At 40.4% G+C, this 16,154-nt stretch overlaps 1 protein-coding gene across 4 annotated transcripts in view; it reads left to right on the top strand.

Moving 5' to 3' along the window:
- Nucleotides 1-2,452: 2,452 nt before the first annotated feature.
- PHF3 (PHD finger protein 3) overlaps nt 2,453-16,154 on the top strand; it is a 49,704-nt gene continuing 36,002 nt past the window's right edge. Inside the window, exons 1-2 of one of the 4 annotated variants that reach the window (XM_039569292.1) lie at nt 2,459-2,557; nt 11,966-12,234. In XM_039569292.1, coding sequence (XP_039425226.1) covers nt 11,991-12,234 — 244 coding nt within the window. In that variant the 5' untranslated portion in view covers nt 2,459-2,557; nt 11,966-11,990. Of the gene's footprint in view, nt 2,558-11,965; nt 12,235-16,154 lie in introns of those variants that run through there. The other 3 variants (XM_039569294.1, XM_039569293.1, XM_010405775.4) reach the window with 3 other exon arrangements.

The raw sequence follows: 16,154 nt of genomic DNA, 5'->3' as shown, positions 1-16,154 counted from the left end.
TTCCACATTTTGACAACCAAACAACTAGTAATTAACACTCAAAAGCAAGCCATGTGTAAGACCAGTGTGATCATAATCTGACTCCATATAGCATATTTGAAAAAATTCCATTTAGAACAAAAAACATGGAAAGACTCTAAGGAATATAATTCATGAACCTCTTGGGAAGAGTTGTGGCTGAATACAGACTTGGAACTATAAGCAAAGAAATTACCTTCTGCTGCTTTTTCTTGCGTTCAGGGCACTAGGACACTGTTCTGTGAAAATAAATAGGTTGCTTTCCAATGGAAACAACTTGCAAGATCTGGACTACTACCAAGTAGCTCATGTGTAAAGGGACGACATGATAAAAATATTACTAGGAAAGATAGCAGATGGTACAGTTGTAATTGTGTACACCTTGTCTGTCAGTGTATACAAAGACCTCTGTAATACCTATGAAATTTGCTATTGGGGTGCGTTTGTCTTTTTTATCTCTTTATGCTAAACTGCAACACAGGTGCTACAGATGGGCAAGTTCATTACATAAAGGGAGTGGTCACAGCAAAAAAAAGTGCACAAACTCTGTTAAACCGAGATAGGTCACTGGAGTTATGTGACTTCTGACAGTGTAAAGAAAAAACTCAATAGAGCAATGAACAATGATCAGATTACCAGCAATGCTTTCCCTGCTGCTTGTGTCAAAAGTAATGAAATCAAAAGGGCTGAATGCTGGAAAATCTGAGCAATGTAAATTGTGTTCAACTGAATTTTGCGTCAGAAAGTAATTTCATTTCTTTGTAAAATGTCAACAGTATTTCAGAGGGTTAGCACCTTGTTGAAAGTCTGTGCCTAAAAAGCCTTTGAAGAAATTAGTGTAGCCAGCCCAGTAGCTCAGTTCTGTGCCATCATAAGAATTCAGGGTTTTTTTTAAAGATGCTTGCTTTGGAAAGGAGAGAGTACCTTCTGAAACTGGGAAAGTACAGGTAGAAAACTCTAGAAAGCCAACTTGTGGTAACGTGCATAATTGTAACTTTGGAAGGGCAGGGAGAAAAAACAATGTTGAGTAGGTTAAAAACTGTCCTCCACTTCAAAACTGTTTTGTTGCAACTACCTTGTGTAGTGCCTGTAAATACTGCTGTGTTACCATGCCTTCAGTTTAATGCTTCCTTTCTTAGTGTGATGGTAGCAGGAGAAGTATTTAATGTATTTCAGCCTTCATGGCACCACAGAAGGCCCTAGAGAATACAATCTCACAGACTCAAAACAGAATTGAAAAAAAGAAATTAAAGGAAACACAATCCATTTTAACTTCCTCATCTTTTTTTGTCCATACATCATGTTTGCATTTCATTACAAAATACTAGGAATACGTAAAGGCAGTGCTGATATAGTAATTCATAAGATAATTCCAAATTTTATTTTTAGAAATAATATTAAAAATCGGTTTCTCTTTTGGATGCGTTAAACTTGGTATATGCAAGAACCAGCCTGCACTGCACTTTATGCCAGCCACCAGAACTCAAAGCAGTGTAAGGAATGCTGCATTCAGCTAATGCAGCAACACAAGTCAGGAAAGACAGTCCTGCTCTTTGATTATGTGAAGACCAAATTACTCCAGATGCTGATGTCCCAACAAACACACACCGTGACAGCCCCTTAGGTGACAATTTGTATGAATGTGCGCCAAAGCTCCTGCAGCGCACACGGAGAAACTGTTACGAGGAAACGAGAATAAAGGAAAACGCGCCTGCACCAAAAGGCAGCATGAGACATGTCTGCCCAGGACCGACCGACTGCGGAGACTTTTCTGTTCAATATATAGGACCGACGAACCTGGCACATCGCGAGCTGAAGGAATCTGCCCGGGGCCGCCGGCGCACAGGACAGATTAACAAGCAGGTTGTGTAACGGGGCTGCACCGAGGACGGGGGTGGCAGCTGCTCCCCGAAGACAAAAGGCCACATCACTACACACGCATCGGTCACACCATGTGCGTCCCCAGCCAAAACCCTCCCGGCCGGCCTTCCATCCACCCTCCCGTGGACCCGGCCCAGCCGGGCCCGTCAGCACGGACAGGCCCGCAGTTGCCACCGGGCGCCTCTCGCTGTTGCGGCCCCCGACTCCACCAAGGGTGCCCAGGACACCCGCGGCTCAGCCAGGAAGGCTGGTTCTGCTGAAGGGGCCTCTTCGGAGCCTGTCAGGGCCGGGGCCACCAGCACAGCTCAGCACCGGCCCGGCCCGGGGTCCCGCGGCTCTGCCCCGCCCCGCGCCCCCGGCCCCTCCCGCCCGGCGCCTGCGCAGCGCGCGCGCCCCCGCCCGCCCCCATCCCCTCCCTCCAACAGCGCCGTCCCGTGAGCGGCCGGGCCCGGCGCGCCGGACGCCGCGGGGGCGCGCACCGGCGGGGCAGCGGGCACGCGGCCGCCACCGAGCCGGGCCGAGCCGGGCGCGACCACCTGGGCGGGGGCAGCCCCCGCGCGCGCCCCCGCGGAGCTGCGCGCGCCGCTCTCCCTCCCTTTGGCGCGGCCGCCGCGTCTCTTCCCCCGCGGCCGCGGGGCAGCGCTGGGCGGCGGAGCGGGTGAGTTATCGCGGGCTGCGGCAACGAGCGGGGCAGGCAGGGAGGGAAGGAGCGGGGCCGGAGGACCCCGATGCGCTCCGCGGCCTCCCCTAGCCTTCTCTGCGCTGGGCAGGGCTGGGCTGGGCCTGCGGCGGCGGAGCCGCGGCCTGTGCTGGCCAGGCCCGGCCGGGTGGCGGGGGGCGGCCCGGCGGGACGCGGCTGCTTCCGCCGTGGGGCCGCGGCACGGGCTGTGCGCGGAGGCGGCGCCGCCGCCGGCCCATGGGTGCAGGCGACCTGCGCTCCGGCTGCGGGCCCCGGGGCCGCTCCCCGGCCGAGCCCCGGCCGCCCCGCTCTGCCTGGGCGCGGCCCCGCGGCGCCGGCGCGGTTGTCGCGGAGGCTGCGACCTGCGGGCCCTGGGCCGGCCGGTCCCGGCTCCTCGCCCGGCCACCTGGCATGGCGCTCTGGCCCCGGCCTTGCTGCCTGTGGCGGCCGCTTCCGTGCCGTGTGCGTGCGGGACGCTGCCGCAGGCTCTTTGGTCGGAGCCGTGTTGCTGCTGTGAGGTCTTCCACATCGCCTTGCCTGCCCTGCAGTTGCTGCGTTTTGACCCTTCTACTTTTGTCCCTTCTCTCCCCATGAGCCGCCGATGCTTAGTTGTCCCATATAAACCAGAGAAACAATTACCAATTTAGACCCTGCTGTTCTTGCTCTTGGTCTGACCTGTTCCGGTGGCCTCCTCCCGTCTCCTAAACTTTGCATCGCCAACAATTTCTGTGTTCAACTCCTGTGTATAGTACCCACTGTAGGAAGTGCGAGAGAAAATGTGGTCATCAGCAGTGCTGTGGGACTCGGTGGCCTGGTGGTATTTCCACATCCTGATCTGGGATGAGGTTCTCTTTCTGAGGCAGTGAGCTTATTGCTTGCTACTGGAATGCAAATAATAGCTCTCAGGCTTTAGAGGAGCCGTCTTTCGTGTGATTGCGAGTGCTCACTCTGTATGGTGTGCACAAGGGAGACCTGTTAGAGCCTTGCGGGGTGCGTTTGGATGAAGAGCACTCTGTGGCATAGGTTAAGTTAGTAAAAATAGCCTGTAGAGTGAAGCGTAAAAACCAGTAAGGAAAGATAGGAATGGGGGCTGACAGGAGCTATACCATGGAAATTGTAGTTGTGGTGTCCTTTACGTAGTTGTTAATTCATGATGTAATTTTCATACATTTGCTTTTATAAAAATGGACACTAACATTGCTAAATAGTGGAAATATTTTAGAATTAAATGCAAGGATGATAAACATATGGTATCTCTTTAACACCACTAATTCATGGTTTGTTTTGCTTAATAAATTAATCTGTTATGGTTTGGGACACAATGGAAGGGAGACCTTGAAAATGTGGGTTTTTATACTTAGAATAATTCCAGTGGTGTTTATACTTAGTGTGTATCCCTCAGTGAAACTCTTCTTTTTGCTTTACCAAGTACCTTCTGCTTTTAATTGCTATAGTTGACTTTAAAGATTACGCATATAATTATGGAGTTCTGAACACCTACATCTTTTTCAGCTGTTGGTGCCTGTTACTCAGTCATTCAGTTTTTATGTGCATTTTACATTTACAAACTGAAGGGGTACCTAACTACAAACCGTGGTGGGTAGAGTTAATTCAACACAGTTAGCTGAGGTAATTCAACACAGTGATAAGGTGCTTTGAGGAAAACAGAAACTCTAATAATTCTCACCTGCCATATTTCTGCAACCTCTCTCTTAAAAAGAGGCTCACCTCTACCACCTGTGTTGTGCTAAGAGTTGAGCTGATGAATTTTTTTAGTTGTTATTGTAATTTTTTTCCATTAATTTTTCCTGGTCAATTTAAATACTGTTGAATCCAAGCTTTAAGGGGAGAGCCATGTTATAGTAGAAGCTTTTTTTATAGGAAGGGCATATTTTTGAAAGGTAATATTATGAAGTAGCAATGATAAAGCTCACTGAATTGGGAGAGTTCATTTTATTGAGGCAAAAAGTGAAAAATACGGACAGCTTGTCATATCCTCCTGAGTGGTGTCAGTATAGCTACATGATGAATGGCGTATTTCTATGAAAAACTTCACAAGGCTTAGCCATTAAGCTTTTAACTCTTGCTAAAAAAAATCCCAACAAACAAACCCTAATTCTAATAGGTGTTTCCAAATGAATCATTATGGGAGAGACACTGACAAATTCGAAAGGTATTACAAATGAAATTATTCTCTCGGGTGACTGACAGATAATCAGTGTAACCTGTTACACAGTTTAGCATTTTATACTATGTTCCAGCTGCAAATACTTGAAACAAGTATTCAGGAAGCTGAGGGTGGAAGAGTTCAAGAGAATAGCAGTAGTAATGGAAATATAATCTGTCCTCATCTTTTTCTTTTCAGTGAAATGTCTCTTGGTAGTGAGCTTACAAATTCCCAAGGTATATGCAGCGATCGAGAGATTCATAAAATTATGGATGATCTTTGATTATGCCTAATTTTTGCAGTATTCAGGAGTGTTCATTGGTGGGACAGTCCAGCAAAGAAAAACAGATTGTGAATGTTTCACAATCTAAAAACTTTGCATTTCACATTTTACATTTGCATACTCCACATTTCACAGTGTAAAAATGTTTTTTAACATAACACAAGTTTTAGTACAGCACTGTGTACCTCTTTGAGCTATAAAGTGAGGGTCAGAAAGGTATTTTTTTTTGAGGAGAGGTTATACTGTTCAAAACATAACTGTTAAGATGATTTTTGATGGTACAATATGATATTGTATGATTAGGAAAATGTTTCTCTATTCTTTCTGCATTTCTTTGTCTTCTAAGTGAATACCTTGTTTGAAATTTATTTTTCCTTTCTGCTCACTGAAATGAGGTACAGTTATGGCGGGTGAATGTGTTTCGAATAGGGAAGGTTTAATAAAGCAGGTATCTTGAGCTGTCTTTTCTCTTACATACCGCGATAGCAAGTAGTAAGAGATCTGCTCTGTCAGCGAGGGGAGCAGCACATAACTTTAGATTCTAGTTAGATTTTGGGAGGTGATTATTATTTGTTATGTCTGTTGAGATTTTAGTAGCAAGGGGTTTGTGTCAGTTGGTGTCTGAAGACTTCAGAATGAGGTCACAAAAACAGTGTAGAAGAGCTTCTTAACAATGAATGAAATGCTCAGATTCACATTTTCTGTTTTTTGGTCTTCAGCAAGGCTTTGTTTTGGCGCCACTAAAAGCTATATCTTAAATTTTCAATGAGGGATTAAATTAATAAATAATAAGTCGGGGATTTACATAAGGGAACAGGTGGTGTGTGGATACCTAATGGGTTGATGTTTTGGCATATAAGTTTGTCAGTGTACCTGGCCCTCCTTTACAGCAGTATTGATGTTTCGAATAAACCTGTTTGCCTACATGTTCCTGTTAGGCAGGTTTTTGCCAGTGTCCTGTTTTTTTGGGAGATAGGTGAATGAGGAAGGTTAAATTTGATGATGCTTAAAGACTACTCAGTAAACTGTATTCTATACAAGTGTTGTATCTGCTTTTTTTTTTTTGAGAAAGGACACTGAAATCTTCTTTTAACTGTTCAAAACAAGTTTTTCTGGCTAGATGGCAGTTCATATGCTCGTAAATCACATTGCTTGTTCTGTCAAAAATATTTTGTCAGTTAATTTAGTTCTTGAAGACTGCCCCAGATTATGGGATTTGAGCCAATAAGAACCAGATGAGAAAGCACATTGGTGTGAAAGTTGTAAACTCACCAAAAAGTTGTGAAGTTGATGTCTTCTTACTGCCACTGCTACTGATGCACTATCTGGTATTGATTTTCTGTTTAATCCCATGATGTGTTTGTACTGTGAACTCTACTGGTAAAATCTCTTGCTACAGAAGACGTGGGTCTCAGTTCTGGCTTTTGATGCTGTAATATCCATGAACACATAGTGCACGCAGCTTCTAGTGCCTAAAGCGTGGCAACAAGGACACCTGGCAACTTGCCATTAATTTTCAATTAGGTACTTGCAACCTTAAAGTTTGTGTAGGAAGAAGGAGGAGGATGGTAGTAAAACGTGCATCAGGGCTTTGAAGTAATATTGTTTGGTAGGTGGGTTTCATCAAGGTATCAGTGAGTCCAGGGGGTGGTCTGATAGCACGGTTCCAGTGAACAAAGGTAGACATTTCATACGTTGAGTGCTCCTTTTGGGTACAGTAGTTGCCACACAATGTGGGCAAGGGATTTTTTTTTTAAGCTGTCTGTGTTATTAGCTAATTGCATGCCAATTGGTGCTGTTCCCCTCTTATGATGGAAAGTTTTTGTCAGTTATTGTTACTTACTGATTCTTCTGTAATAGTGCTGAGTCAAAACATTTGTTTTGACATCTAAGGTGCTGGTCGTCCGAATAACTTGTTCCTTTTGTTTACTATCCTACCAGAGTTTACTACTTGAAGAAATAAATGTAATATGGGTATTTTTAATGGAGTCTGTTACAGTTGTTATGACTAGTGCTTGCTGTTGGTCATTTGGTGTGCATAAGCACAAGGTCCAGAGACCAAGTCTTGTGTTTTGAATGTTGCAATGCATCCCACATCATCCAGTCAATAACTAGATGTATAAAAGCTTTTAAAAGCACTAGACAGATTCAGCGAATTGGAAGCGATAGACACTATTCAGAAAGGTACTTCAGTGAAATGGAAGGAATTGTAGCATTTCTATGCTATCTTCAGCAGTTTCAGACTCACTTATTCGGGCAGGTCAATAAAGTAGATAGGTTATTCAACATCTGGGATTTTTTTTTTTCTTTTGTTGGGTTCCTTCAGGTTTTTGCCTTGCCTTGTTCCCAATTCAGGCAATTCTTTTTTGGTTAAATTTCTTTGTAGAAGTGTTTTATTTTTTTTGAAGTCCAACTGCTGAGGACTTTCATAAACCAGATTTATTTTTAAATTGACAATCGTTAAACATATAGAAGCTTCTATTTTATGTTACTAACTTTATAAGCTAAAATATGAAAGTCAAGTTTAAAAGGTAAACTGATATATTAAATTCACCCCCTGGGCAGAGAGGGAAGGAAAGAGTGTAATTACAGTGAAACCTAACATTTGCTTAGTAAAATAAATGATGTGGGAGTACTGTAAAGAGAGAACAAAATGTATGTAAAGGAAAATAAAGAAAAATAATAAAATATCAAGACAAATGTATCTAGAATATATCCAAATATGTAGATGAAAAATGAAACACTTTTGCATGCTGACGTTTAAAGGAGACTTAATTTAAAATGGCAGTCAAGAGTATGCTCAGACTGTCTGTCAGCTAAGTAACACACAGGATGCTTGGTGGTAAATACAAATTGTAATCACCCCTGCCTGAGGTGGATTTTAGATAAGATGATAGAAACATGCGGATGCAGTTGGATATCTCCACTAAATTATTATTCTCTGCTGTGATTAAGCAAATAATACAACAGGAACTGAAGTAATTCTTTGCCTCTTTCACAGACAAACTAAGCAATGAAAAAGCTTAAAGATGTACAACATCTCTTGTCCAGTTTCTAGTCTTCCTTCCATTCTAAGATTAGTTTGGAAGGATATGCTTGTTTGAGATCTCAGTTTCTTTTCTTAGCAAGTGATCATTCTGGTTATTTACCTTTTAATTTTAGAAAGTCATTTAGAACTGTTAAAGGTGTGATGAAAATATGGTAAATGGGGAAAAGATAAAAATCTGCTGTGGCAGATCCTATAGCATATTTATTTCATACCAGATTTGTTGGGATTTGAGGCAATAAATTTAATAAATTTATAGCTTAATAAGCTAATTCAACAATGGAAGAAATTATTTTTTTAGGCTGAAAGACTCAGACTGTAAAAGAAAACAGTGTTGAGAGCATGACGAAATTTTGTCGTAAAAATGTGGGGGAAATTCTGGAAGTCATATTTGATTGTAGTGCTTTCTAACAGGGTTGTTTATAGTGTTGGATCGCTTAATGATGACAGGTGGTTGATGAGTTACTTTGTAATTGTTGCAGTGTTACTTCTGTCACTGTTGCTCCTGTTTTTGCAGTGGAGGGGCTGATAGAAGCAAATCAGTTTCAAAAGTGTAAGAGAAATGTATTTAGGGAACTGAGGAGAATGCTCTCTATACTTTAAGCTTTTCTTGATGGTGAGCTCTTCTTTTACCCAGACTCCTGTATGTTGCTGTGCTGCAGTCTCAGTTCGTGCCCTGATGCTCCAGGAGCCAGAGGGTGGGAGAAGTTTCACTGAGCCTGGCTGGGACTTGCTCCTTTGCCTCATTTATGAGCCCTCCTCACTGGTTCTGCATGCATAATACTTTTCATATTCTGTTGCTTCTGATTAGCTACCTAGTGGGAAAGCACTTGTGAGTTACTGAATGATGGGAGTAGAACTGGTATGTGCGCATCTGCCGGGAGCGTTGCCGAGGCACTGGCCATTAGGGCTCGAGGACACAGCTGTGTTCCAGTGGAGTAATACATTCTTCCTTTCAGGGGTTAGAATTGTCTTTGGAAATGAGTGAGCATGAAAATCTTAACTGTGATTTTACCTGTACCTCTGGCTATTTTTCCTGATGTTCATAGTGTTTTAAATGTAAAGTAAACCATTCAAAATTTATACACTTAAGGCATTGTGCAAGGGAAGATTTTTTTTTTCTTGCAGCAACTGTTTCTAACAGCCAGTTGTCTAGCTAAAGAAGCGTATCTTTCATCCTCAGTCCCACAGATTCTACACTTCTATGATAATTAATCTAGTAACGTTAGAAATAATTTTCTAAAATAGCTTGGTAGTGTATGAATTATGAAAAGAATCGCACAATGGTTTTTTGAACTAGGTAAAGCAAAATTTTATTTTCATGTGTTTTGCTGGCATAAACTTTCCATTTTAAAAATGATAGAAAGAATTCTTTTTGATTAGATTTTCTGGTAGTAGTATTTTTATGTAAACCCGCTGACTTTTTGATGCAAAATTTGGATAGAATTTACACTTGATCATAGGCTCATGCTCCAGAAATAAAGCTTTCAATAAAAATCCTCTTTAATTTTCTCTACTAGCTACTTAGGTGTCGTTGAAGGTGGCTGTGGCCACTGCATGTATAGTTGCTTTCACATTTACTTTACAGTGCTTTTAGTGTTCCGAATGGCTGCATGGTAGTCTTACAAAACTGTAGGTAATCTTTTTTTCTTCATCACATCACTGAAGACAGAGGTTAATTTCTGTCAGGAGGGATTTTTGTAGCAAGAGAAAATGTTCTTTTCCGGTTTTGCTACTTAACATTGGTTTTAATGAAGTGGTAATCACTGCTTTGGGAACAACAATATTTGAGTAACAAATATATAAATGTTCTCAAATCCAGAAGAAAGCTTGGGGTATGTTATTGTAAATGTTTTCAAAGCCTCTGCCACTTTAATGTTGGATGCAAAAGGTTTCTTGCATTTTCACAATATGTAGAACATGTTCTATTGCAGTGTCATTGACACTTGTTAATGAGTGTTCACCATAATTTTATCCTGTGGCTGTTACTCTTGTGCTCATGTAATGCTAATATGAAAAAAACCCTGTCATTGCAGGAAGGTGCTTTAAAGTACTGTATTGGGGCATTTGTAATTATTTCCTTATTGGAGTCACTGCATCTCTTGTAGTTTATCCTGTGTAGTATCAGATTGTTGTAACTACTTGGCATAATAATAAAAACAGATTATACAGTGCAGCATAGTACTTACTCCATTAGTTTACTTGTTTATTGACAGATTTGGAGCTTTAGAAACAATGTTGACTGCTGTAGGTGTTAGTTAGTGTATACGTAGATGCCCTGCATTGCTTGATAAAACAGGTCAATTTTTTTGGTGAGGAAGCTTTCAAATTATGACTTGCTGCTGAAGTGTATTACCTGCTTACTAAATGCATGTGATTTGGCCGAACTTTACTTCTTGCTGTCTGGTCAGTAGGACCTTGTGTAGTGGAGTGCTTTGTTGTGGTTAGTGTGTAGAAATTGGAAAGATACCATGCTCTGCAGAGACACAGTGCCATATCTCACCATTGTTTTCTTCTGAGCTGCCCTATGGGAGAAGGAAGAAAGACTGTCATGTTTGAAAATAAAACCCCAACAACCCAAAACCCCACAAACAAAAAAACCCTAAGAAACCCCACTCAAACAAAATGAAACATTGTTCGTGTCAAACCTGTAGTTTCTGTAAATTTGTGAAATGAAATAAAATAAATGGAATAAATAGGGTTGAAATTGTAACAGAGCCTGTATATGTATCTGGCTAGGGTATTCCCAGTTGATTGCTAAAATAGAATTGTTCTGTTAATGTGTCTAACAAAAAAAACTCTCATGTGGGAGGAGGATGATGAAAGAAGGAGCGGGAAAGTATGTGTGTCCTTTTTCTGTTTCCAAAAGTTTTAACAGCCTTTTGTGTCAAAACTGATCTTTCAGACTATCCAGTATGCCAAATTAAGCCAGGCAGTCCAGCACTGCTCCTTTTTCCTTACCTGTAAGATCATATTTTTTATAGTTATCTCTCTCCACGTTGAGTATATGCTAAAGCAAAGTGTTTTGCTGACTTTTTTTCCATTCTGTTGTTTAGTTATACATTCTTATTAGTTAAGTCTCTGCTGCAGTAGTTGCACTTCTGTTGCATTGGAAAGAAGATCTAGAAAATAAAGAATTCATCTTTGAATACAATTAGTTAGGTAGACTTCTAGAAGGGCACCTAAACTTCTTCAAAACTGAAGTTTCCAAAAGGGTCCAGCTCAGAATTCTCATGTACTTGATTGAGATCAGATTTTCATATAAAATTTCTGTAATTTTTTGACTGTACTGATAGGTGAAAAATAATAGCAATGAAACCTTGCTGTCTAAAAATACTAGCTTGATATGAAGTACTTGGTGGTTGCTCTTTGAACAGAAATATAGTTCTTCTCAGTAGTATTGGTAGTAGTAGTATGGCAGGCTCTGGAACCTTCTCAGCTCCACTTTTGTTAGTGGAAGCTGACCTCACATTTTTACATTTAAAAAGAAGAGTCATGCTCACAGTGCACCTATCCAGGTCCACTTGTTCTTGATATCCTCTTCCTCTGGTGTCCTACCCCCTTGGGTTGGTCAAGGTTTAAACAAATTTTAGAAAGGAGTTTAGTTACCTTTGTTATACACACTCTGTAGAAGTGTGTGTAGAAGCACTCAGGTGCTGATAGAGTAGATTATATTAACCTAGCATGGAATTTCTTTTAAAAATAATTAGGGAGTTGATTTTTAGTTATGCAGAGGGCCTTACTAAGCCACAAGCATTTTTTAGTTTTTAAAATTCTAAAATACCTTAAGCATTCTTTATAAAGCACAACAGCCAAAAAATTTGCTGGTGTCTTAGGTGTTTTACAATTTGTAGCTTATTTTCTTATGGTATTTTTCTTGTCTTTCTATAGGGCTGAAAGACACACAGGAGTCTTCATGGATATAGTTGATACATTTAACCATTTAATTCCTACTGAACACTTAGATGATGCCCTATTTCTAGAATCCAACCTGGAGAATGAAGTCTGTGAGGATTTTAGTGCAAGTCAAAATGTCTTAGAGGATTCGCTGAAGAACATGCTCAGCGATAAGGATCCTATGCTAGGATCTGCAAGTGCCCAGTTCTGTTTGCCTGTTTTGGATAGCAATGACCCCAATTTCCAGATGCCTTGTTCTACAGGTAAATCTTACAATTTTTTAAGATTACAATTTAAAATACAGTTTAACTTGAGTACCAACCCTTTTTCATAATGTAGAAATAATAAACTGGGATCTCTGTTGCCTTGCTGCCCTTTGTAAGCATGAGCAGGTCTTTTTAGTTTTGTAGTGGAACAGTAGAGGAAGGTTCCTTATGTGGATCAGAAATAGCTTAGGCTTTGTCTCTCAATTATTCCCAATGAAAGTCAAGATTTGTTTAGATACTGTGCTTGATCACTGAAGTCTCTGGTTGGCTTAAAAAAATACTGTATTTCTGGATTAGCAGTAGGAGCAGGAGAGTTGGACAAATTACTGCTCTGATGCCAGGGTTATTCTGTTAGTGCTAGGCCTTCTGGTACTGAGCTGATTCTGAATTCTGGGTGCTTTGCTTTGGTTGGCTTCAAGACCCTGGAATGATAATAAAATTCTTTTTTTACTGTTTGAAATACCTGATTTGAAAACAATTTAGAGCGAAGTTTTAAATATAAATAATCTCAGAAGTTTAGAAGATAAAAAAAAGGATGATCCAATCCCTAAAATTATTAATATTTATGAATATTTGGAATAATTACACTGAATTTGATGCAAGAGACAAAAATATACTCTGTTCGTAGTAGTGTTCTTTATTTGACTGGAAGTTTAAAAAATACAGTTTTTAGGCTCATTACTGAGAAGTGTTGTAGATTAATGCAGTTACATGATTATATCAATGTTTAATTTTTTTTTTAGTTAAGTGTTATGAACTGTTTCTGAAAATCTTGATAATTTCCTTATATAATATATATTTTACTAACAGACTAAATTCTCACCTTCACTAAATTAGGTGGTATTACATCATGGAAAACTGTAAATCAAAGATTATATTGATTAAGGCAAGGAAAAAGCAACCTATCAAGCCAAAAAAAAAAATTTGGGTTTTTTCTTCCTGCTGCAGTAGATTTTGAGTGTGAGTTTGTTTCCTGCTCTTTTTCTTATTGCTGCACGGGTGTTAGTTTTTGTTGAGGGTTTTTACAGGCCTGATCCAAAATGGTTACTCATCAATATGTTTTGCTCAGCTTTAGGGTTTATACTGCACATCATTCATCAAGAACTAAGCTTTTTATTAATACTAAGCTCTTTTTATGGTGAGTTACCTGATACCTGACTGTATGTGATGGATGCTGGTAGCAATTGACTGTATGTCCTTTAAACAGTTCAAGTGCATGCCTATAGGAAAACACATAGATAGACACATCCATCCAGAAAATGCAGGTTTGGTAAGTTGAATTACAACTACATGTCTTGGGGAGAATAGTAGCATAGAATCATAGAATGATGTGGTTTGCAAGGTGCCTCTAAAGGTCATATAGTCCAGCCTCTCTGCAATAAGCAGGGACATGTTCAACTAGACCAGGTTGCTCAGAGCCCTGTCCAATCCGACCTTGAAGGTTTCCAGGGGTGTGATATCTACCTCCTCTCTGGGCAACCTCTTCCAGTGTTTCACCACCCTCATTATAAAAAAGTTCTTCCTTACATCCAGTCTGATTCTAGTTTAAAACCATTACCCTTCTCTGTGTCGCTACAGGCCATACTAAAAAGTCTATTCATGTTTTTCTTATAAGCCCCTTCTAAGTATTAAAAGGCTGCAATGAGGTGTCCCCCTATTCTCCAGGCCAAACAACCCCAACTCTCCCAGCCTTTCTTCAAAGGACGGGTGCTCCAGCCCTCCAGTCATTTTTGTGGCCTCCTGTGGACTTGCTTCACCACGTCCATGTCTTGTTCCAAGTGTCTCAGTCAGCAGTACTAATATATGACAAATAGAAGGAGTATGACAGTAGATGTTTGTTGCCTATCTATTGATAGGCAGAACTATATCAGTACCAATAAAGCAGTCTCATGTTTGTTTATCTCTTGGCCTGAATCCAGACTGCAGGATTTAGATGGTTTCTTTAGTTAGGAGACGCTGTTGGTCAAACAAAGACCAAAGACAGAGCAGACCAAACTTGCTGAGCTTGCTCTGTAATTGCCACTGAGTAATAGAATGGGGTTAGAGTAATAGAATGGGGTTATCTTTTTAGCTTTGATTGAATGATTACATATTTAGAGAAGAGAACAAGATTCTTTGCAGGTGATCCTGGTTATGGCTTTGAGCACATGTAGACGTAACTCTATGACTCTCACAACTCTCACGGGCTGGATAGGGTAGAGGTGAAATTATGCTGAAATCCTTATAAAATGTGTTTGTGTAGGGTGATTGCTAAACTATAAAGATGTAGTTAGGTTGCTGGTTTATGAACCTAGACTGAGGATATTGCTGGTCTTACAACACACAGTTAAGAAGTTTTGTTACCTCTCTGAATCAAGGTGCAAACTATCCACATCTTACTCACTGCAGCTCATAGGAAGTTTGCAGTTATGGAGGGCTCTTCCTGTCCTGAAGTAGGTATTAGCAGAAAGACCTCATGTTGATAGTAGAAATTGATATAATTGTTCTCCTTGCCAGTTAAAGGACAGAATTTGACAAAATCAAACTTTGGAGAAATAAATGAAATCTAAATTCATGAAGCAATTAGAAGTGCCCCAGGTCATGTTTTAGGTGCCTCTCTGCTTCTTTTCGTCAGTTTGATCAGGTGGCTGTTCTTCCAATCTGTGCATGGCCAATGCAGAAAATTAGATTGTGTAGAGCAGCTCTTGGCCATCTTAAATGTTTGAGTGGTGTGAGTGGGTGTGGAAGCATGCTCTTGGGGTTGTGTTGATTTTTTTTTTTTACCTTATTGAACAATTCATTGATGAGAAGTGGAAACTCTGAAGTTTAGAATATGACCTAACTCAAAGAGCAACACACTTATTTCAACTTTGAATGGTACCCTGGTGATAGGTTTTCTGTTTTGTTCTGTTCTTGCTGGAAGACATGCTGGAAGCTTATCCACCTGTGAGCACAGCAGGTCATACTGGTCACATGCCAGTGAGCTAAGCAACTTAACATTCATACTAAATTGCTACTTCTTAGCTATCACAAACTCTGTAGCTTTTCAGGATGTCATTTACTGGGGTAGTTTGATTTAGTATACATATAATACAGGGAATGGAATTATAATTGCATATCATCTGGAGACATTTCTAGATTTCATATTAAAATCAAACTTTTAACTAATTTAGTTTATGGGTATGTTTATTAGATCAGGTACTTACTATAAATGATGAAGACTGATGCTGTAAGAATATACAAATGTGTTAGGTACATGTTTTTAATTGCCCTTTTTTTCCTGTCCCTCTGGATTGCTTCTGGGTGTTTCCATCAAGTGCCATCTGCTTTTCCTGATTTTAGCCTGTGTTTTCATGAGTGTTGTTAAAAGCAGCATTACTTCTGCTAAAATCATGATCACCTACTGAATCTTTGGAGTCAAACCAATTTTTCTGACTACAAATACTCTTTTCTTTAGCTAGTGTGATGTCTGGCTGTATTAGGCATTTCAGCCTCTTTTCACTAAAGCCAAATGTACATGTATTTTTCTTCCTACATTTGAAGTAATTTGGAATGTAACTTTGAGATTCCAGCCCAAAATTTGGTCTTCAGTTGTTCTTACCTCTTTATTGCCTTCCTTCCTCTGAGCTGTCCGTGTGAACAGTTACACAGTGTTTTATGACCAGTAACTTTTCTGTATAAAATTTAATTTTACTGTATTGGTATTGAGAATCTGGAGAATGCTTATTTTGTGCCTTTTTCTGTTTGTAGGTGGCAAAATACCTGTGTTCCCCAGCTTAGGTCCTCCTGAAGTATTTAGTTATTTATGCCTTTGGATCAGTTTCATGGGTGGAGAGAGATTGGATCTGTACTGATTTGCAAAGCAATTTAGATTAGCTCTATGATTTGTAAATATGTGAAGACTCCCTTCTTAATAAAAGTAATTAATTTACATTAAA

This window comes from Corvus cornix, chromosome 3 (assembly GCF_000738735.6).
Source record: "Corvus cornix cornix isolate S_Up_H32 chromosome 3, ASM73873v5, whole genome shotgun sequence".
NCBI lineage: Eukaryota > Metazoa > Chordata > Aves > Passeriformes > Corvidae > Corvus > Corvus cornix.
Note: the sequence above shows the minus strand (reverse complement) of the source record. Positions and strands in the feature narration are given on the sequence as shown.